Genomic DNA, 15379 nt, shown 5'->3' on the forward strand with positions numbered 1-15379 from the left:
TTTTGCCATAGGGTGACGATGGCGTAGGGCAAAAACGTAATACATAAGGTTATCTTCCAAACAAGTTTTTCGGTTTAAGTTAGGTAGATTTCGGTACCTTCGGACAGTAATGAAACTGTGAATATTTCTAAAAATTATTTCCATACAGGGCAGGGCACTATGGAAAGAAGTAGGTACACAACTTTCGCTATAGATGGTGATTTCAATATGTTTTTTTTTATTGTGTGGTAAGCTGTTTGTTTTACACGATAACACACTTGATTTTTTACAAACGTTTTTGTCTGCGAAAACTAGAACTTTAAGGGTCCCAGCACTCCTAGGCATGCGATCAATTATTTACTTTTTTGGGTTAAACTGCAAAGCCAATTCCTTTGAATACAACTTTTTACTTAAGACCCTTTTTATGCCGGTGAAGCAGCCCTTTCCTACTTATTACCAACCAGTAAACCTAAACTTAATCCCTAACTGTAATGTCACGGAGCATTCCTAATTAGTATCAAAGCGCTTGGTACGTTTTGAAACATCAAAACACTAATTTTTCTTTCACAAATAACTGACGTTCGAAATTCGCGATTTCGCGTCATGACTAAAATAGATCGAAAATCGGTTTTATGTTTGCGCGCCCAACCAAACAAGAGAGCCACCAGCTATTATAAAACCAAAGAGATTAAAACCAAGTACCAACAGCCTTCTGAAACATGCGCTCATTTAAGGTGAGGATAATGTTTTGTTTGTCCTTACTCCACGTAGCAAACAATATGCATACCAGCTTTGTTGGATCTGATTTTAATTAACACAGGTAAAACATAACAACTGCAAATAAATACAAAGAAATGGCAATAGTTGAATACTATATAATCCGGGTTACCCTTGCATTTCATTGCATATTTGTTTAAGCAATCGTGTCTGGTAAGCTTTCCATGCCCGAAGTCTCCAATATTGTCCTTTTAGCTCCTCGTCTGTCGGATACGGGTATTCCTACGTTAAGAAACAGTCGTAAGGCGTAGTATATAACAGGCGTAACATGACGTTTAAAATATCTAAGCAACATTCGACCAGTATTTACAAATTTCTACCTTTTGGCGCAACCAGTCCAAGCAGTACTCAGACGAGTTTTCCAGGAATAACTTCTTGTTAAGCATCAGACATTCCGCTCCGTTGCTCACGAGTGACAACTGCGGCTGGTCTGTGTATAATATTGACTCCATAGCAAAACTTCCGCCTTTGGTGAGTTTACGTACGATCAAGTGCACCACAGGAGGCGGTTGAACTTTGTTCATCTCTTGCTCAGTCGTTGTTCTACTCTGTTAAAAGAATAATTGCGCCTGGTAGACAAAAAACATATATAGATGCGAGATTATCTACATATATGCAAGGTTTATGTGAATTAATTTAGTTTTTTTTGTTGCAAAAATCTAATAAAAAATTTTCAACTTACAACAAGATGAAATACGTCATCTTTCCCCGTGAACTCAACAACGTGTTCCTGACGTAACTGCCCAACCTGTGTGACGTCACCATCCATCGCAACGACAGAGACTTTATTATCTTCTCCTTTCTCAGAATTGTTGCTCCTCGAAGATTGTCCAGTCCTTAGGTAGGCAGTCTTCATGGGACTTGGTGTTCTTGGCAAATCCGAATTTCGTTCTAAACTAAAATTGACTTGACTAGAGAATTCCTCGCCCCCTCCCAACTTCTCTTCATCTTTGTCGGATTCCTGATGAGCGATTGTGGTCAGAGTCATCAAATCTGACTGACGATCTGTTTCATTCATATCAGCACGCGGAGTGAATGACATTCCGAGTACATCGGTGTTCAGTTGTTTTAGAATGCTACCTATGTAAAGGTAGTATGCGTACATTATCTGTATTTAAAAAAACAAAATACTAAAAATAACTAAACATAGAGAATGGCAAAAAATTCTCAAAAAAATCATTTCTAGCAGTTTCCCATTGTAATAGACCGGTACCTGTTCAAGAGAGAAGCACCAGTGACGCCACGGAATAACAATATATATAGTTGGATGGGGGAAGATGGGACGCCTTTAGCACATAATATTCAAATATCCTGATCGTGTTTTAAACAATTAACAACGGTCTATGGGAGTTGTCAGGATATGGTTTTATAATCATTTTAATTTTTTTTGTTTACTACTAAATGGGACGAGAAAATAGAATGAAAAGGTGTCCCATCTTCCCCCACCCTACTGTAACGAAAAAAATTAATACGAAGAAAAATTAAGATTGTAAACGGAAAAGGGGACTATCTATGCTCTATAATACGTCATATTTGTAAAAAATAAAACTTTTACTTTATTTCGCACTATGTGTGCTCATTATAATACGTTATTTTAAACGGTTGATACATTTTTCGAGAATATTTCCGACCTATTTATGATTTAGGACATTTATGATTTACTATTCTCAAGACTTACTCATTTCAAGTTGTTGATAGACGCTCACATCCTTCGCTTGGTTTTTACTTTCTTCTTCTTTCTCGCTTAATTTTTTAAGGTGATCTGTAAAAACATATTAACGAACGTATATAAGAATAACATACAGTACCACACCGTCATCTTTGTCATTCATTTTTTCCACCAGTTGTGATTTGTGTACGTCTGGAAGTTTAAACATTTGTTCTTCCTTGGTCCTTCTCAGAACCTCGGATGGTTTCATTCTCTCTGATTCGATTGTTTTTAAAACGGAACAACTTCCCTGAATTAATATTTGATTGTACCAGCAGTAACACTTATGGGACTTATTTTAGGTCGGGCGTTATTGCACTTAAAATCTCCAGTTCAGGGGAATACTTAAGAGTAAAGATTTTAAAAGCTAATGGTTATTAATCTATTATTGACTTATAGAACATTTATCCTACAATTATAAGGTTCTCAGAACAACCAAGACATACAGAAGCGTAGTACATTATAAGCTGGTGTGTTGCTTGTATTTATTACATTTCTGTGCAGCAAATCAAACCCACAGATTTAACGACATATATCCATTCCGAAGTGTAACTGTTCGTTGATAAGACAGCTCCCCGCTTAAAATATCGAAACAAGCAACGGTTCGGGTTTTCGTTCAATAACTCCTTTGGCCATTTTTTCAAGAGCGATATAGACCTGTGATTAAATATACAATAGAGACAAAAACACTTATAGCATATGCTGGTTATGAATTGTTATTGGTTGGTTGAAATGTTGCATTAAATAATATATAGCTATGTTACTTTAAGGCAGCGTTTCTTTAACTGGGGTAAATTTACCTTTGGGGGTAAATTCCTCGTATTTAGAGAGTGAATGAGTTACCAATGGAAATCCACATCAGTTGATGGAACATAAAAAATGTTCCAATTGTAGTACTTTATCAGACATTAAACAACTCGTTGCCAAAAAGCAAGCGCGTCCGTCGCATTAAATATAACTGGTGTTTCACTTTATAATAAATGAGAGCCATATTACATTTTGGGGTTAAATCTGATAACTATCTTTGTTAAAAAGGTAAAGCATACAAAAAAGTTTAAGAACCACTGTTTTAATCTAACCGTTTCTCTATCTGCTGGAGCGATAAATAGCTGGTTTCGAATGAATGCATATACATCGTGTAAGGTATATTTTTATGCATTTTTTCCTTAGTAATTTATTCAAGCTGAAGCGAAGTTAATTCCTATACCCCCAAAATATAATTTGTCTAAAATAGACCAATAACATTTTATTATGTAATCTTATTTTACCACTTCATAGGTAATATATGCTTACACAGTTTTACCGTAGAAATTCTCCCCTGTCAGGATCAGAAAGTATCCCCCCACCTCCTCCCTCAATAAATATCTTCTTATAATCATCTTTACCAAGAACAAGGAACTCACAATATCCAACCGTTGCTACGTTCCATCGCCAATTAATTCCTTCCAATATTTCGTGTTCCTGGAGAATAATTGTATATTTAGCAGGGTGGGGAAAGACGGGACATCTTTAGCACATAATATCCGAATATACTGATTGTGTTTTAAACTATTAACAAACGTCTATGGAAGTCATGAGGACACGGTTTAATATTTTTTTGAATGTTTTTTTGCCTATACTACAAAGTGGGACGAGAAAATAGAAAAAAAGTTGCTCCATTACCTCCCACCCTACCATATAACAGTTTTTATGAAACAGTCATTACAAACAGCAACATATGAAAAGGTTGTTGAATTGAATATTTACAGGTCTACGAAAAAGTGCCAAAAAAACTAAAACTTTAAAATATACCTATTATATATAGTGGGTTGGGGGGAATGGGACACCTTTTCATTCTATTTTCTCGCCCAATTTGAGATAAGTAAATAAAGAAAATGCAAAGAATTATAAAAGCTTATCCCCACGACTCCCCTAGACCGTTGTTAATTGTTTAAAACACGATCAAGAAGGTGTCCCATCTTCCCCCACCCTACTGTATGTCATATATATGCCATGATCAGTATAACCTATTGGCTATAAACCCATATTTTGTGTTTGTTGGCGACAAAACTAATACATGATCTAGGGGTGTAAGATTAATTAAAGTAGCGTGTACCGCCTTTCCCAGACAATATTTACCCCAAACACATCTCCCTTTTGCAAGAAAAGCACCGGGCTTGTATTTCCAAATTCGTCGGTTTTGATCACAACGGCTGATCCAGCAAGAAGAACGAAATAGTTGAGAGGTTTTCGGCCTTCTCTTACTACCACACGCTTTCCCATAAACCTATAAAATGAGTCGTTGTTGACACAAAGGGATTAAAATCTTAGCTAATAAAAAATCAATGGCAATAAACTAAAAAAATAATTTTGTAATTATCGAACTATTTTCTCCTAGTTTCGTTTAGGTATGATGAACATTGGTCCAACTAATACAACACCTACCCGGCAAAATACCCACATCGAGCTATCTGGTGTTGCACAGATTCCGAGTAATCGGAAATTGCTTTAATGTTTCGTAATGCTGTTTTAACCTGAAATGATGTTATAGTTATAGTTTGTACAAAATCACAAAAAAAACTAAGACAATTTATAACAAACGCTACTCATCGGGTTGTAGTAAACATCGTTTACTATATTATTTAAAATTAAATTGATGGCCAACAGACAATCGCAACCGGATAGCGAATAGTAAAATACCTGGTTAATATCTTTGGATGTTCTTGTTGGTGAAGGGGTGTTTAAAATCTTTCGCGTTGAATCAGAGAGACGGTACTGTTTAAGTTAGTTCAAATGTTTACATCGGTATATATAGTTAAATAATAAACACAGAGACACGTCCTTTTCTCCTATCAACTAACGTTTCTTTAGCCGAGCAACTCTTAAGAGATGCCGAAAATAATCGAACTAACAGTCATACCTGATTTTTCATTTTATAATTTGTTACGTCAAAAAGTATATCTTTCTTTGTTTCGTGTGATGACGTATCTTCATGATTTGAAAACCCATGTTGTATATTGTAGCTGTCGTCTACAGTTACACTGTGGGCTTTGCACAATCTGGCTAACCACACAGAAAGTCGTGCTGCTGTCCGCCATTTACTGATATTGGAAAGATGCTGCTGAAGTAACAACATTACAAATCCCTAATATTGTTTTCTTTTAATATTTTCCCAAAATATGAAACTTTAACAAATAAATAAAAAACAGAGATTGATCGTCACCTTGTAGTATTTTGTGGTCTTAAATTAAGTATTTTGTTCACTTGTTATATTTTAATTACCTGGTGCACTTGCTTGATTTGCGGGTAAAACTGAGGACTGTTGCTTTCCGTTTTGCTTCTCGTCCTTAACGCTCTTGCCTTTTGTTTAGCATAGCTGTACCTTCTGGTAGATAGATTATCAGGTGTGTCCAATACCCCGCCTTCTTGTGAATCGAGTTGAAACGAATCTCGCGAAAACGAAATCGACAATTTTTTGTTTGGAGGTTTTGGTTCAGATTGATTCTCTATAAGAAAAAAGGGATAAGACTACATAAACACGTGTTCTCATATACAACACATAATTAAAAAGTAACATGGCCTATAATGTTGCTTCTCGCATAGGGAATTAAAAAGTTTGACTTCGGTTTTCATTTGATTGCATATAGACGATTGTTGAAAAAAAATATTTCGAAGCGGCCGAGGGTTGTACGTTATTAAGTTGAAGTGATCTTACCAGAAAAATTATCGGACATTTTAGTCATTGTATTTCTTCTACCCGCGTCGATATTTTGAGTATCATCGTATCTAATTAGTATAGAAGGCGAAAAGCCATGTTCTGTCGTTATTTTAGATTTGTTTTGTAAAGTCCTCGGATGATGAGTAAGCGATGATATTCTAGTAATCGCTGGAAGTTTAGAATATCGTCTTGGCAAATTTGTCATGTAACGCGCGCTTTCAATGCCGTCGTTTTCAAACGTTGATTGGTCTTCGAGGTATTTTTCTCGAGTTTTCAAATGGACCAAGTGGTCAGATCCTGCCAGTTGTTCATGCATGGAATGACGTAGGTTTCCAAGTAAAGTTTGACGAGTGGGACGAACTCGTCCTAGTTTATATTGGCGCTTCATTTTCATATTTGAGCAAAATTGTTGTTCCTTTTCTTGCAAGGTTCCTTTGTATTTCGTATTCTTATCCACCCTGTTTGTAATGTAAGATTGACTAAGCTGTGTTAAATGCAAGTTCTTTGCAACTTTTGTATTGTCAATTGACTGTCGAGTGCCCAATCTTTGCTGGAGTGATCTTTGTCTTTCGGTGACGTCATTTTGCCATCCAGAGCCACTCCGTAACCGCCACTTATGAACTCGATAGAAATCACCTTTTGTATCAAGAACTGACGTACTGTACCGGTTTCTATAACATGCTTTCGGTTTATTTTCTACCCGTGGTAAGTAAGCTACACTGCTACTCATGCTGCTCAATTCTTTCGGTTTGGTCACATTCGTTGATGCTCCAGCGGTGTCAAGCTGCTGCGACTTTCTTCTCAATTTATGCTCTGTTTCACCAACGTTGGCTACGTAAGCAATATTGTGACCACCAGTGACCTGCTCATCGTCTTTACTTGCACCAATCCGTCCTTTCACTCTACTTTTGGTGATATGGGCCTTCGTCAAGCACAGTGACGTCATGTGTTAATTTTTATAACGCCTTACAAAGCCCAAATATTTTGGGTAAACTATAACACAAAGAAATCAGAACATATAGCCTTTATTCAGATCTTTAAAGTCTTTTGGCTTGGCACCTGTTACCCGATACTTGTACTTGTTTTAACTCTCTGTTTAATGTAAACAAACGGAACGCTTAGTATATATTTATCCTTCGCTGTGTGTCTATAGTAACAGGCAAACGAAACTGAAACATAGTTTACTCAGGCCACTGTTTATCAGCAGAGACAAAACAGGTAGTTTTTACCGCAGTCTCGCGTCGCAAAATAAACATGGTTTATTCTCGGCTTCTTCAAAGGAGCTTAACGGAAAGAGACAAAGAAAGATTTTCGGTGTTATGTTACTAATGTCACCGACTGAAGATAATACATGGGAATGTCAACAAGGGTAAACGTTTGCTGGATATTAAAGTCATATCATATTATCAACTATATTATAATTGTAGCATTCTGAGAGTAACACCAAATGAAAACTACGCTCATATGGGGTAAATCTATCACATGGACATTTCTGTATCACAAGTAGCGTGCAGTCACCCAAGGCGAAATGTATAGTAGGGTGGGGTAAAGTGGGACACAAAACAAAAAATGTTACAGGTTTATTCGAAAGTTATATTCGCACAACTATCAATAGCGGGCGCCAAAGCCAACTACTGTTTTACTATTAAAAATGTTAAATAAAAACAGTATTGTTTCAATGGGTGAAAAAAGTACGGTGCTGGTCTTAAATGTTTGCTAAGAAAACTGCCCAAATTGTGCATGTAGTTCTCGAGTTTCAAACATCAATCAAGTATCGTAGTTTAAAAAAAAAACAAAATTCGTACAGTTTTATTTGATAAAATTTGTTTTAGTTTTTGGGGGAAAATGGTTTATGAACATGAGAAAACTAAGCGGGGTCAATTTGCCTTAAACTATGGCTAGGAACAATAGATAAAGTTATGTTGCAAAAAAACTAGAACAGCCAATTTGATTTGTTGGATTACCCACAAGTTGCAGAATACTATTAATATTTTAAACTTGGTGTCCCACTTTACCTCACATAAAGCTTTGCAGGTACTTATTGCCGAACTTTGGAAGTTTATTTTTAAACTGTCTCATTTAACCCTGCATGTTTGCGAATCGCTAAAATAGCAGCTGCAGCACAAATCGCGAAACTACTCTTCGTATGTTTTGCTATATTATTTTTAAGTATAGTGTTAATATATGAGGGGCAATGGTACAACTCCATAGTATTACCCCAAAGCGTTATATATATGGAATTTGCCAATAAAAATGTTTAAGTGGCCCACACTGTGTTATAATCTAGAGTGGGTTACAATAAGACATTGAAGTACATGATTTAAAACCAAAATAAATGACTTTTGAGGGATACTATAAATTAATAGGCTACTATCATATAGGGTGGGGAAAGACGGGACACTTTTAGCGGCGAACATTCCAATATCCTGATCAGATTTTAAACAGTTTGCAACGGTTTATTAAAGTCGTGAGGATACGGCTTTGTAATGTTTTGAATTTTACTCATTTGTGCAATCATTAAAAATAAGTAACGTCTGTTCAACACCGATTTTTAATGCCCAACCACAATAATCAACAATGGTACCAGCGTTCAGTTTCAAGCCTTTTCATTTGGGTTTAAGGCCTTTTTTACTCTCGTCCAGGCATGAGCTTGCTTAAAACACTATTCAGAAAGTTTTGGAAACCAACTCAGCTTTAATTACAGACAAAAGTACTGCATAGCCTAAGTGTAATAGGATACACGATATTTAACAAGTTAAAGAAATATGTTTTAATATTTTGATTGTCAAACAAATCTACGAAAAAACTGCATCAATTCTATCAAAAACTAAAATAATTAACTTTAAAAATCAAATACACTGTTTGTAAGGAAAATTAACAAATAAACGATTATTTAATGAAATGAGAAATTTCGGGCAAACCCTTTAAACAAATCTATAATACACAACACTAAATTAGACAGATGCACAGTGTTTTGTTATGGTAACAGTGGCACTGGTCAATTGCAGCATTATCAAGGAACAATTTAATAAAGAAAATCATAAATTGACCTAAACATAAGGAAGACATTTAAAAGTGCAAGGTTCTTTACAAAGCTACAACTGATGCAAAACATATCAAGGTTTCCATGTTGGATTCAAGCCTCCATTTTTTGCTTGTTTCATCATAAACCTCAATTGTCATTTTAGATTCTTTGTCACCATAACTAAAAATATTAAACAGTATAAATATTTCTCAATTAATACACGAGAAGTTATTTAGCGATTTGCACAACAGGTGTAATTTTACAAATTCGAAAAACACACACAGTATAAGATGGGACAGTTTAAAATCATTGTTAATTTTGATTTATAAGTGAATTTATTATTAGGCATAGGCTACACATAAATAACACGAAATAATACTGTATGTTTGAAAATCAAGTTTAAACATCCTTTTTCTTTCCCTACTGCTATAGTTTTTAACAAGTTACCTATTATTGTATGATAATGAGTATTGTTTTAACGATAATGGTTTATGTTCAAACATCAGTTGATAAATATTGTATTCTACAAAAGCATAGAAATTTGTAATAATAAAAAAAAAGTAATATCTATTAAAAAAGATTGAGTATTGCTATACTGTTTTTCGTACAAGCTACTTTTAAATTATCTTTAAGTGCAAATAAATTTGAATTTTCAAATATATTTTCTATATATTATCTTGTTATTATATCAGTTTCTTTTAGTTGAATAACCCCTGTCCGAGGTATAAATTATTAAATTAAAAGCAAACCTAAGTTTTTTTATAAAATATGAAACCAGTTATGTGTTCATACTTGCAAACTACAAAATTTCATTGGCTTTACTATTATTCAGCTAGCATTCAAAATTATCACGTTACTATTTCGCATTTTTTTATTTGTTTAAAAATACTGTTTCTAATTTACATGCTTTTTTAATAGTTAACAACAATATTCGGTTTTGACGTGCGCTTTGCAAAGTCGTGATAATACTGTTGAATAATTCTGTAACACTATTTTTATAATTATCATTAAATGGGGTCCGTAAAAAATTTTAAAAAGTATCGTCTGACAACGTGTTCCATTGTCCCCACTCCCCCATACTACTATATCACAAGCTCCATAAAAAGAATATATATATATATATATAAATATAATAAAAAAAAAATATTTACCCTCCAATGACGTATATCTTCCCATTTACAACACAAGCACAAGCACCACATCTCTTGTATTTCATGCTGCTAACTTTGGACCATGTGTGGGTTCGCATGTTAAATCGCTCAACGCTATTTAGTTCATTTCCACCTTAAAAATATTAAACAAACTAAACTGTTAATTCTAGAAGTTTATTTTTAGTTTCAATTGTTAAAATAAACAACACACCAATAGCGTAAATCTGATCATTGTAAACGACCCCACACAACCCTTGTCTTCTTTCATTCATTGGTTTTAATGTATTCCATTTCTTTTTTTGGGGGTCAAAACTTTCCATAGAATTTAAAGGAATTAAACCATCATACCCACCGAAGGCGTACAAACTACCTGTACAATATATATAGTTAAACAAAAAAGTTTTAAAAAAAGTTTGAAAATGATGTACTTGAGTTTAATGCTTAATAGTAAAAAATTATGAGTGTAGCAAATAGGCTTTTTCTGAAATCAATATATATGTTACAGATGTTGTTTAAAAAAATAACTCTGAAACTCGGTACCACCCCACTAGTTTATTTCAAAAGCTTTGTGCAGAATTATGTTGCAAAGTCATATCTTAATATTAATATTACATGAAAACTGCCAAGAGGATTTTACATTTTGCCTTAAGTGTCTATGCAACATTATTATGTTTCATTGTTCACTATAACATCAAAGAAAATAAACAGATATTTTGTGCGAAATTGGCTAAACCTGTTTGAACAGTATTCACCTAATTTGCTAGCATGGGCAGTTAATCATATTTCCAACACTGATGTTAGTAAAATGTATGTTTTTTATGAAAAATACATTATAAAATGAATAGTAAAGCAACCATATTAATAAATCCCAGTTGAACCAACCGTTATAAGAAACAAGAGCATGTTCATATCTTTTAGTTTTCATTAAAGCAGTGTATGTCCATTTATTTATCACTGGATTGTAAAACTCAACTGATAACAATGCCTCATATCTAGCATTCATCCCACCAGTCACATACATTTGATCTGGAATATCACAGTTGTGACATCATTAAGCTCAGTGTCAGGTTTCAATAATAAAAATCCATAATACATTGTTATAAGGAACCAACCGTTTAACACAGCGGATGCGGCAAACCAACGTTGTTCAATCATAGATGACACTTTATTCCAACCAATATAAAAATGGTTTAAATTCAAACATTCGACAGAGTTGGTTTCGTCACCACCAGCCGTATAAACATGGTTGCGTATTTTCACACTGGTTGAACCCCATCTTTCATACAAGGTTGACTGTGAATACAATTGAATGTATGTAACTGTTATTACCCACTTGAGGATAAATATAAAAATCAACACCAGTTTGACTTAAAGAAAACATTAAGTTTAATAAGATGATATTGAATAAAGGACTACAGTTCATGTACATTTATATGAAAAGGTTTGTCCATTATGTTTTATGAATTTGATAATTCATAATAATATCCATCGCAGCTAGGTCACCAAGCAATGTAGTTTGTTCCACACACATAATAAACATTTTATTAACGAACCATTATTTCTCTAAAATGTTTCCCAACAACGTCATAAATATAAACAAGATTCTCTTCATAAGTACCGCCCACCACCATGAAATCATATGCAGCTTCTAGGATTTTAAAACAATGGTAGTGTCATTGCATACCAATAAATCTCATGTAATTTAATTTTATCACATATATAGTATATGTTCCATTGTGCGCCTATAGTAAATGTATATCACTGTAGATTTAATAAAATTTAGGTTTACTAATTTATTATACATAACATAAATTTTTATTTTATTCATCTAATCGAAAACAGCTGTGAATATTAAATAAAATACCAATTAGACTGGAATTAGCCACAAAACACTATTAAAAATGCTATGAATAAAACTTCTCTAGTATTTGTTTTGGTTTAAAAACCTGTGTGACTCAAAAAGTGAACTGCTAAAGTTGTGTCACAGAAATATAAACTATTAATTACCTGCTCTAGCGCCAACTATTGTGACAATTTGATTTTTTTCCAGACGGGAAATGTATTCTAGTGTGAGAACGTCAAAATAAGACTTTGATGTTTTTATCCAATTCTAACAAACATAACAGTGAATAATCATGCACGTAGCTACTTAGCCAAGTACAAAGCAAACATTAGTGAAAGACTGTTTTTTTTATTTGTTAAATTATAACACAAATTTTTCTACAACTTGTGCTTGCTTACATGATATAAAGTATGTCCCTTTGTAGGGTTTTTAGTTTAGGTGGCAAATTGAACAACCCATTAGTGACAACTAGGTTGGAGCAAATACCAGTAATTAGCTTGCTTAAGGAGTTTAAGAAACATATATTGGTTATTGTACAGGGCTTTGAACTCGGTAACTTCCTTTTACAATGCTAACAACAAGTGTCACAGTCAGTGTTTAAAACAAAGCTTATATTTATTTGATATTATAACCATTTCTTTAGAGGGAGTTTTGGAAATAAAATTATTTTAACTGTTCCAACGTGGTGGGCAATTTACTTGATATGGGTTGTTCGAATACAAATCAAGAATTACTCATAACTATATTACATTTTTAGCAACAAATATGTGTGAAGTTTTCAAATTAACACCTCAGAAGTTTTAACAATTTCCTCAATGAGTGTGGTTGATAATTTCTTGACATGAATTAGTTGAAACAAATAAGTAATGAATTGTTGACGTTGTTTGTAGTCATGTTTAACCCAATTTAAGATGATCCTTAAAACCAAATCCTCAGAAGAACCCTGGAATTCATAAAGAAAAAAATATCTAATCGAACAATTTGCATTTAAACTATTTTTCCTGTTGTTACCACAATTGCTTAAAAATTAACCTTTTGAGTATCGATTAATTAGTTAAGTATCCACCAAGAAATGATAGAATAAACATTTATTACAATAGTTTGTCTGGCGCCGTGGCGTAGTGGTTAGCACGCCTACCTGTAACCATTAGGTAATGGGTTTAAGACTCGTCGCTGCTACCATTGTGGACATATGTGTCCTTGGGCAAGACACTCAACAACAATTTGCTCCAAACCAGTGGTCACTAATGGGTTGTCCAAATTATCAGCCATACATAAAAAAATGAAAAAATCCAAAAAATAATCACCCACAAAGTAACATACATGGTAACTCGTAAGCTGGCACAAGGTGTTAAACCCAGGTGATAACGACTGTCGTTTTCCAGCCACGCGAGGATAAAGTAAGTTACATTCATTCATTCATTCAGTTATGTTGCCTTGTTAATTTTCTATATTTGATTTTCCTTTCAATTATTTAGTCATTCGTCAAATTGGATAATTAACAGTTAACTCATTGGGGTCTTTGTGTGCAATCAAACGGTTAAGCTTTATGTAGTGGGGACATTCACTAAAATTATGAATTAAATTTTTAACAATACCCTGATCAGTGATCAATGTAAATAAAAACAGTTTTATTTACCTGTTGCTTCATTAATGCAATCAGAGGTTTTGCTTTATTTATGGGTAATTCCAAGAATTTTATTTCTTTTGCAACTAGCTCTAAGTTTTTACCGATGAATTCGTCACATTTTCTTAACACCTCCACAAGTTTGTATCTTTGTGCAAAAGCACGGAAACATAAAAAGTTTTCAACAGTAAGTGCATCATTGAAGAATCTAACACAGTACCCTTTTACATCTGAAAAACAAATATTTAAAACAATCCTACTTAAAATTTGTAACATAAAACCTGCCTTTAAATTGCAAACAGTCTGCAGCCTCATAAAGTTGAAAAACAATGTTATCGCTTATGTTGATCACTTGTAAATAAATAAAAGTAATCAACAAATCCAAAATTGAAGCTTTTATTCCTTTAACTTCAATTGTGTTATTAAAACCTTTCTTACACTGAAAAGTAACACAACATTAAATGGAACAGTGGATTTCCCACACATACACGAGTAAATATAACAATTTATTTAACATAAGCTATTGAAGTCAGTGTGAAATTTTCTCTTCCAATTCCTGATAATTTTAACTGGATTTATCTCCGCGACGTGCCTTCACCACTTAACCTCTGGGTTAGATGCAGGCGCGCTAACCACTCTGCCACGGTGCCGAACATAGTAATTAAAATTAAGCAGTACCAAATACCATTTGTATAATAGCAAAACTTCACAACTTAGGCAGTTGCTGTCTAACATAGTGCAACAGTGTTAGACAACACATGACATGAGGCATATGCAAGACAACATGCTGGACATCATATCATGACATTTAACATTAATCGAGATTAGCCTTTTACTCACGATAGCGAAATAATTTTAATTATACGAAGACAGTAAACCACAAAAAGAAACAATATAAATTGCTGCTGGTTGCACAATTTGTAAAACATTATTAATTATCATTGATTAAAATTTTTTATACCCAAATCAAGTTAATTTAGGTATAAAAGTACCTAAATTAAGTAACATAACTGTTACTAATAACAATAAAAAAATAAAAAAATGTACAATAAAGTAAAAACTGTTATAAAAGATTTTAAAATAATCATAACGAATTTATGGTTGCAATACATTACCCCAGATGTGAACATTATCTCATAATATTTAGAATATCCAGCAAGAACATTTTTGTGGGCTGAAACTTCTCCATCTTTTAATTTGAATGTAACATCAGTAAACACTTTTCTTTTTCGTAACCTGGATATTATTTAGTATTTAATACAATTTTAAACCTTTAAATTCACATTGCACAAATACTTTAAAAACTAGAAACATATACAAACAAAAACACAAAGAGGCTTTTACTAAAACAGATTTCACCTGTTTAACTTTGTAAGTACACGGCCCTTGTGGTCGCTTTTGTATTGTATTACAGTTTCATTGTTTGAAGCCATTACATTAGATCAATTCGAAACTTTTTGCCAAGACACTAAATAATAAAACCACAACCGAAAATTTAACAATTTTCTTTTGCGAAACTGAACTTTTCTTGATGGGGATTCCCGGATAATAAGTATATAAAAATGATATCTA

The 15379-nt window shown here is 33.5% G+C and overlaps 2 protein-coding genes across 8 annotated transcripts; both read right to left on the bottom strand.

The window, feature by feature from the left end:
* Positions 1-3: 3 nt before the first annotated feature.
* On the bottom strand, positions 4-7257 carry LOC149735336 (uncharacterized). Its single transcript, XM_089878890.1, has 13 exons — positions 6159-7257; positions 5726-5949; positions 5364-5564; positions 5144-5218; positions 4889-4977; positions 4583-4730; positions 3768-3925; positions 2983-3121; positions 2570-2714; positions 2435-2518; positions 1439-1836; positions 1077-1304; positions 4-978 (listed from the first exon to the last, which is right to left on the bottom strand). The coding sequence occupies exons 1-13, from the start codon at positions 7105-7107 to the stop codon at positions 865-867; spliced, it is 2952 nt and encodes a 983-aa protein (XP_089735016.1). The 5' UTR covers positions 7108-7257; the 3' UTR covers positions 4-864.
* A 1675-nt stretch (positions 7258-8932) lies between these two features.
* Positions 8933-15379, bottom strand: LOC149735337 (kelch-like protein 12). 7 transcript variants are annotated; one of them, XM_089878929.1, is made up of 12 exons: positions 15167-15379; positions 14923-15043; positions 14093-14246; positions 13820-14037; positions 12971-13123; positions 12345-12447; positions 11891-11985; positions 11450-11630; positions 11220-11363; positions 10549-10707; positions 10338-10470; positions 8940-9366 (listed from the first exon to the last, which is right to left on the bottom strand). In XM_089878929.1, exons 1-12 carry the CDS (start codon positions 15238-15240, stop codon positions 9249-9251), a joined length of 1653 nt encoding a protein of 550 aa, XP_089735055.1. In that variant the 5' UTR covers positions 15241-15379; the 3' UTR covers positions 8940-9248. The 7 variants fall into 7 exon arrangements, with proteins under 7 accessions (XP_089735060.1, XP_089735058.1, XP_089735056.1 ...); XM_089878932.1 differs by lacking the exon at positions 10549-10707 and having other exon boundaries at positions 8934-9366; XM_089878930.1 differs by lacking the exon at positions 11220-11363 and having other exon boundaries at positions 8936-9366.

This window comes from Ciona robusta, chromosome 5 (assembly GCF_009617815.1).
Source record: "Ciona robusta chromosome 5, ASM961781v2".
Lineage (NCBI taxonomy): Eukaryota > Metazoa > Chordata > Ascidiacea > Phlebobranchia > Cionidae > Ciona > Ciona robusta.

Excerpts from the sequence above, each read along its gene's own strand:
- LOC149735336 (XM_089878890.1), bottom strand. The coding sequence starts at position 7,107 with ATGACGTCACTGTGCTTGACGAAGGCCCATATCACCAAAAGTAGAGTG. Across the intron at positions 5,219-5,363 it reads ATTATAAAATGAAAAATCAG|TACCGTCTCTCTGATTCAAC; the intron begins GTATGACTGTTA and ends TAACTTAAACAG. Across the intron at positions 3,926-4,582 it reads AAAAGGGAGATGTGTTTGGG|GAACACGAAATATTGGAAGG; the intron begins GTAAATATTGTC and ends ATTATTCTCCAG.
- LOC149735337 (XM_089878929.1), bottom strand. The coding sequence starts at position 15,240 with ATGGCTTCAAACAATGAAACTGTAATACAATACAAAAGCGACCACAAG. Across the intron at positions 14,247-14,922 it reads AGATAATGTTCACATCTGGG|TGTAAGAAAGGTTTTAATAA; the intron begins GTAATGTATTGC and ends GTTACTTTTCAG. Across the intron at positions 13,124-13,819 it reads TTGCATTAATGAAGCAACAG|GGTTCTTCTGAGGATTTGGT; the intron begins GTAAATAAAACT and ends TATGAATTCCAG.